General features: G+C 45.2%; 1 protein-coding gene across 2 annotated transcripts; it reads right to left on the bottom strand.

Annotated features, from left to right (window-relative positions):
• Positions 1–223: 223 nt before the first annotated feature.
• On the bottom strand, positions 224–6,238 carry LOC135246650 (F-box only protein 6-like). Of its 2 annotated transcripts, none has more exons than XM_064320002.1 (7): positions 5,902–6,238; positions 5,697–5,782; positions 4,463–4,724; positions 4,094–4,205; positions 3,910–4,005; positions 3,326–3,461; positions 224–2,054 (listed from the first exon to the last, which is right to left on the bottom strand). In XM_064320002.1, the coding sequence occupies exons 3-7, from the start codon at positions 4,713–4,715 to the stop codon at positions 1,908–1,910; spliced, it is 744 nt and encodes a 247-aa protein (XP_064176072.1). In that variant the 5' UTR covers positions 4,716–4,724; positions 5,697–5,782; positions 5,902–6,238; the 3' UTR covers positions 224–1,907. The 2 variants fall into 2 exon arrangements, with proteins under 2 accessions (XP_064176072.1, XP_064176071.1); XM_064320001.1 differs by having other exon boundaries at positions 5,649–5,782; positions 5,902–6,234.
• Positions 6,239–7,879: the final 1,641 nt, after the last annotated feature.

The following is a 7,879-nucleotide window of genomic DNA, read 5'->3' as shown; positions in this document are numbered from 1 at the left end:
GAACAGTCCAGTTGCTACGGATGTGGAAATCTATGGGCACGGGTTAGTAGTCAAAAATGTACTAGAGACGATTTGTTCATTGTCAAACCGTCTCTGACTGTTCCCACGAATTACACTGGCTAGCAACTGTTTACGTCAACCGTAGTAATTAATTGGCCGTTAGCAAATTTATGATTGACACTGCAGTCCTGTGGACTGGACGAGGTGAGCGGTGCTTCCAGTCCAGTGAGCAGACACTCGATGCTTGAATGGGCTGAAATAACACTGCAGAACGCTGAACACAGCTGAACACAGAGCTGAATAGGATAGAAGTAGGACTGTCTTCAAACAACTCTCTTCTTCACCTTCTTCGCCCCAGTTTGATTTTCAGGGAAGTACACAGGTCTGACTCGCAAGTACATTGCATTCTGGGGTTACAAACTCTATTGAGCATAAAGATTACTATTTATCCACACCCGGCAAGGAAATTGAGTTAAAAAAAAAACACTCATTGACCTCTTCTTTGGTTGTGCAGTTGAACACATCTGACCCCTACCCACCTTGTTTCAGACATCCAGCGCTACCAAGTGACTCACTGGGGACCCCTGGTGGTAAACACTCTCAAGCCAAATTCTTTTAACTGTTAAGGCGCCAAGAAGATTGGCCACACTTCACCAACTATTTGCTTTCTTTAAGCACTTACTATTATCCATCCATCCATCCATTATCTATACCCGCTTATCCTGAGCAGGGTTGTGGGCTTACTATTATGAAAACATGTTTTGATACATTTTGATGAATACCATCTGTTTTAAAGGGGAAAAAACATATCAAATCGTATTCTTTCCAGTACAAATTCTCCAAATTTAAGAAGCGCGTAAAATATATCATTCCAATGAGTTACATTAACAAGCACATAACCGTCCAGACCCACGGCGCAACTCACTTCCGCAGGCACATTTTAGCTGGCACCACCTGCGCGTCCCACAAAACGTCCCTCAAAGGTCGTCCGTGAGTGAGTGAGTGACCACAGTTTGCCATGCATAGCCCACGGCGGCAGTTCCTGCGCACCCTGGGGAAAATAGATGGTATCTCATTTTTTGGTTTTGGTTGTCATCAAGGCCCAATATTTTTTTTTTTTTTTACAGATTTTAATAGCTTAATCAGGGGGGTGTTTCTTTTGCTCATGATTAATTAATTAGCCCAAAATCTTTCATGCTGACTGTTATCTGCAATATAAGCTAATGAATGACTGCACAAGACAGGCCTTTAATCCCCATGTGAGAACCATCAGCCAATCACTTGTCTGGAAAAAGAAACCTGAAAAGGTGCTTATTCCAGGACAAATCGGGGCCTGAACACAATCAGTCCACCAGAGTGGGAGAGAAGACAAGCACATATATTCACTGTCTTCATGCTGAAGGTCGTCAGATAACATACTAATAAACAGATGTCATCACTTACATGAACAGGACAACTCAAATCATTTGCATCATGATAAAAAAAACCTGTATGAAATTCTTAATGATGCATTTTATCAAAGATAAATACAAACATAAGCAGCTTTTTAAAAACCTACTTAAAAAGGTGTATGAAATAAACAGATGAAATTGGTGATTGAAAAGCACATTCTTTCATACTAATTCTTTCATGTTCATAATACAGATATTCATACAGTATACTTTTCTCCCTTCATAATTACTGATGGTTCCTCACCAAAGTGCACTGGACCACTGTGACCTTGCAGTCTTTCAGACATTACAGGCATTTAGCAGACGCTCTTATCCAGAGTGACTTACACTACTTTTTACATAGCATTTACATCGCATCCATTTATACAGGTGGATATATATACTGAAGCTGTGCAGGTTCAGTGACAGGCTCAAGAGTGTCCAACCAGGGAATCGAGCCTGTGGCGTGGCCCAAACTCAGACAGGCGCTGAGGGGCAGATCTCCACGCTGCTTTTGGTGACCCGGATCCCAAACCAGCCCTTCCAGAACTGCGTGTCCTTCCCCCCGTGACAGAACCGGACAAAACGCACGCCCTGCCCGTAGTCCCGGAACACGTGGGTCATCTGAAAGCACAGGGCAGGCAGCAGGGGGTCGGGGTCAGAGGTCGGGGGGTCAGGGGGTCATGAGCAGATAACAGACCTATCGCTATGCTTTTTCCTCTGCTCCCGAGATTTGTCATTAAAACGAATGTGTTTTTTAATTGCCAATTGGCTGCGTTTCCCCTGCTTTATTTAAAATTTAATTATTATTCTGTTGGTGCCACTTAACATCAAGCACAATACACAAAATCACAACAAATAGAACACAAAAAGCACGTAAAACTCAAAATCACAGCACGTAAAACTCAATCACAGCATGTAAAACTCAAAATCACAGCACGTATCACAGAAAAACGGCGATGGCCTGTTGGCCCTTAAAGAGCACTACAGAGTAATGATTAGCGGGCCTGTGCTGGCTACTCCAAGGCTACAGAGCGGGGTCCCTGGTGTGTCCCTAACCTGAACGGCTCAGTAAAATACCCAGCCGCGTAACTGCAGTGTGTGTACGACCGAGCGAGTAGCTCTGTGGACAGCACCATCTGCTAAACGCCGTAAACGTAAAGTAGACCCGTACCACAGCTGGTGACGGGACGGCTTTGCCACCGTAAATCTGCAGCCCAAGAGGCCCAGTGGCACCAGGCGAAAGGAAAAGCATCCCTCAGATTTACTGACTAAAGGACGCCGTCTCATCTGCTTCAGCCATTCATATTTAAGGACAGAGACGAGAGCTGATTGGGCCGGGTGGTGCTGTGTGCCAATTTTGCATCGGTGCTATTAGAATTCTGTGTTAGACATATCTTGTGGACCTGTGCAGGGGCTGGCCTGAGCTGATGCCTGAGAGGGTGCAATAACTCCCACACTCGCCCCAAAGGCCAGCCCGGTTACTAAATCACACAGCGGTCGAAAAGGCTTTTCATGGGAAAACATGTAGCCAAGCAACAACACTGTCCACCTTGGATAATCTGTGATTAAAATGTTCTTCTGCCTAGTTGGCTTTGCAGAGGTTAGGTCAGAATAGTGTTCACTGTGTGAACTAAACGGTGTTCTTGGCTAGAAATAGCTGTACAAAATAAGTATTGTATCTTATTGAACCTGTGTTTAGTAGTTGTCTATTACCATGAAATGCATTTTTTGTACGTCGCTTTGGATAAAAGCATTTGTTTCAGATAACAAAAGTCAAGAAATAAGATCCAAATTTCTGCGTTCGCTTTTAAATCTACATCTTTCAGAGCAAGATCACGTCTTTCTATGAAATGATAATCAACTAAAATGCATGCAAAGCTGGTCTCTCTCACCTGTTGCCACTTCTGGTCATTCCACTGCTCATAGACGACGGGTTCTGGACAGAACTTACGGATGACCTTCTTGTTTCGGCTAAGCAGCTCCACACAAATCTCATACATGCTTCCACAGTCCCAGCGGGGTGCATACCTGCCACACACACACGCACACACCCACACACACACGCACACACACACACACACACAGAAATGCACACACACAAACACGCAAACGCACGCACGCACACACACATGCACGCAAACATACACACAAACATACACATACGCATGCAAACTCACACATACACACAAACACATGTATGCACACACATGCATACATACACGCAAACACACACATACACACACGCACGCAAACATACACACAAATACACACATACACACACGAACACAAACACACACATACACACACACGCACGCAAACACACACATATATACACATGCATACATACACACACACACATACATACATGCACACATGCACACACACACATAAATGTGTAATTCATTATGTGAGCATTCATTGTGTGGCCAGTGTTTTGAGAATGAAAATAAACACACGTTGTGGAAGGTTCCCTCACCAGTCAGATATGACAATATCAGGCTGAATCTCATCCATGAACGACTGACTGTATCCCTCCTTCACCAGGTCTATTAGCTGGTACTTCTTACAGGGTCTAGAATGAAAAGACAAGACATGCCGTAATGCAACGAGGCAGAAGGACAGAGGCAGAGCTCAGGCACTTTGGCGGACGGGATACTCACTCGTAGGAAGTAGCAAAATACTTAGTGGCCGTTCCGTCAGGAGGCTCAGATAAAGGCTCTATGCGCCACTCATCGCGCCAGTTCTCCAAAATCTGCCATCCGTTGAATTCCTCTTAAGGACACGAAAAGGAGAGGTGGAAAAACAAAAAAATTATTCTAGGTTTATTATAGCAGTCCTCTTTCTCAATTTCGTTCTTTCTTTCTTTCTTTCACCCACCCAGTCCATCTGCCCCTCCATCCATCCATCCATCACCCCCTCATCCACCCAATCCATCTGGCATCTGCCAACTGCCCCTCCTCCCATCCATCAATCCATCCATCCATCCATCCACCCAATCCATCCGCCGACTGCCAACCACCCCCACCCACCATCAGCGCTGGGGTTCTTTAGCAGGTTCCGCCTGTTTTTGCACAGGAAGTAAAAGAGCCGCCAGTCAGTGGGGGGTCTGGTGATGTCGTGGGGCCGAAACCTGTCCCGCCTGCACCTCTCCCGCCACAAGGCGGCGCTGTCGGCCACCTCCTTCCACTCCCGGCACACCAGCCGACACACGCACACCACCTCCTTGTGCGGAACGTTCACAAACACCTTCTCCAGCACCGGAGGGGGGAGCACAGGCAACATCCCCGAATACTGGGGGGAGGAGAGGGAGAGGGGAGAGAGGTGGAGAGGGAGAGAGAAAAAGGAGAGCAGTGTCCTTTCACAATTTTATCATTTGAACAGACCGCCTGTAGCCAAGTGGTTTGGGAGAAACTGGGATTTTTATAAAAATATTTGATGGTTAATCCATTTCTAAACCTTATTTCTACGGTATCAGTTTACCCCTCTCTACTCCACTCACTGACAAAGTGTACAGTTTTTCCAGTTGAAGGTAATTGCATTTACCATGTGTCCCATTGTACATTTTATTTATTACTTAGCTCATAGGAGAAAGCCAGCAAGAATCCGTACCACATAGATTTGACAGGGTATAATAATGTACTTTGGAAAAAGTGCAATATTTATGACTTTTTTCCTCATAATCTGTCAAAAAAATTTGTACAGTCTCTTCTAGCCTGCGTGTCATATTTGTGTAAGTGAAAATAATTAGGGGAGTCCGTTTTTAAGAACTACCAATATATTTTTGTTCCGGACTTTTATTTTGAAAGACTCCCTTTCCCCATTTCGTTCTTTTTCTTTCACCCACCCAGTCCATCCGCCCCTCCTCCCGTCCATCCAAATGCTCCCATTGCTGCCACTAACCGAGTGAGCACCTCGTTCCAAAACTGTTTCGTAGTTCTGTACCTTCAGGCCACTGCCCCCTTCGCTACGCTCTGTGGCCTAATGCGGAAGACTGAAACTTCTTCGTAGCTATGTCCAAATATCTCAATACAACGGTTTTATGCCTAACATTTTTAAGTTTCGTTTCTTGTTTTGACAGCAGCTTCGCTAATCACGTGAAGTGCGTTACGTTCTTGTTCATTCTTCATCTTGGCAGAAGTCGCTGTGCTCGCAACGATTCCTTCCGCATTTTTTACACGAAATGTACCCCGAAATATAACCCGGTTATTTTCTTACCCCCTCTTCTTGCGAGGAAGAAGCCGAGACAGAAACCAACAGACTGACGTACTCCCCTGTACTTTTTATTGACGCCGAAGGTTTCTATTCGTTTTCTCTTGCGGCCTGCTGCATGCATCTGCGATGAAGGGGATCTGCCGGATAGAAACACAGGACAGTCATTCACATTCTTGTCGATTTAGACGTTTTGTGACACTGATATATAGCTGATGTTTAGGAAGTGTCAGATATCCATGTAGAAAATACAGCGCACCTATTAAACAGTGTGTCCAACAAGACGAGACCCCTTCTTCCGCTGCTGGTTTTCTTTCACTTTCCCCTGGAAAGTACCGCTGTTGACGCAGTTGTGTAGTTACCCGAGCTTCCCGCTAGTGGCACTCGATCTGACGAGACAGCTGTCAAAACAACTTTTACATGTGGATCCGCAAACTTTTTGGCCGATCGTTTTCCGTTTCAGGAACAAAAACTAATAAATTACTGGTTATTTGATATTATTCGCGTTGCCGACAGATTTTAAACGTAAAATTAAATTGCTTTCGATTTTAAAGTTTATGGCGTCACGTTCTCATTTCTTTTTCTGACGGGAGAAGAGTCCAGTGGCTACGGATGTGGAAATCTATGGGCACGGGTTAGTAGTCAAAAATGTACCAGAGACGTTTTGTTCATTATCAAACCGTCTCTGACTGTTCCCACGAGTTACACTAGCTAGCCACTGTTTACGTCAACCGTAGTAATTAATTGGCCGTTAGCAAATTTATGATTGACACTGCAGTCCTGTGGACTGGACGAGGTGAGCTGTGCTTCCAGTCCTGGGTAGTGGAATATCTTATCACTTCTTATTATCTTTGCTGTGCTCCCCACAGGGAAGTAACAAACCCACATTAGACACGCCCCTTATGGGGATGTCTTTAAAAAAACTCCTAAAAATAAATGCACCAGGATGCAATATGTGAACTAATTTGAAAATTGCGTACAGTACAAAAATGTATATACATTACCCAGTAGTGAAATGACAAACTACACTTTCGTTCACTACAATTCTAACTGTAAATGAATGAATGAATTAATGAATGACCTACATACAGGCACACGCACACACACGCGCGCACACACACAAAGAGTAAATAATTTGCTATGGGATCGTCTTGATTTTCTGATGCCCAGCCTGTGAGTGAGCCGGATGTGAGGCCCAGGACCTCTGTATCTCCAAAGCGCCTCCGCGACCATCGTCGGAAACATTCGAAGTGCTCCGACAATTACCGAAGGTTGCAGCCATCTTCGTTTTGTTTATTACCAGCACGCACTCCCGGTTAGCGACATTGTTGCAGTCAAAGTTCAATCACTGGAGCTCCTCAGGTTCAGTCATTTGCAGAGTAATCGAAACTGATCCTGAGACAGAAAAGGGGAGGGACACTCAGTGAAATGTCTGCACGTAACCGTTCCGTTTCTCCCAGGACTGTGGGTCATGTGACCACAGCTACGCGCTCTCTGACGCCTGTGAGACGAAGGTCCGCCTCTTCAGCACGCTGGACGCCAACAGACAGCTTCGCCAGAGGTTAAAGGTCAAGTGCCAAGCGATCCGCCATTTGAGATTAAAGCTGCGGGACGCCCGGCGTGAGCTGGCCGGCCTCCGGGCGGGACGGGACTGCGTTCGGACTTCCGCCACGCGCGCGGACGGCGGGGGACACAGGAAGTGACCCGCACTTCCTGTTCTGTGTATTCACAGGCTTTATGTGACTGTATGTGACTTTATGTGACTGGGACTCAATGCACTGAAGAGAAGAGACTGCAAAATGGTTTGCAGCATGTGTGGGCATGCATGTGTGTGTGTGTGTGTGTGTGTGTGATTGTGTGTGCATGCCTGTGCGTGCGTGTGCATGTGCGTGTGCGAGTGTGTGTGTGTGTGCATGCCTGTGCTTGTGTGTATGTGTGTGTGTGTTTGCATTTTCCACAACCAGTGTTACAGTGTGAAGCCAAGCTCACATTCAGTGAATGTGATGCATTTGTCTATTTACCAAACTGTAATGTAATTCAATAATTCAATTCTAAGTGTCTGCTGAGATTGACCTGCAGCTTTTGTTATAAATGGAAATTTCACTCAAATATCTAGCTGTACAGAAATGGATATACTGGGAAAACAAATGACCTGAAAGTCAACTGAACATCAATCAGGAGTTTTAAAAAAGACCATTCCTAAGACATGAACAGCATGGCCATGACTGTATAAATGA

The sequence above is a fragment of the Anguilla rostrata genome, unplaced genomic scaffold (assembly GCF_018555375.3).
Source record: "Anguilla rostrata isolate EN2019 unplaced genomic scaffold, ASM1855537v3 scaf0652, whole genome shotgun sequence".
NCBI classification, from domain to species: domain Eukaryota; kingdom Metazoa; phylum Chordata; class Actinopteri; order Anguilliformes; family Anguillidae; genus Anguilla; species Anguilla rostrata.
Note: the sequence above shows the minus strand (reverse complement) of the source record. Positions and strands in the feature narration are given on the sequence as shown.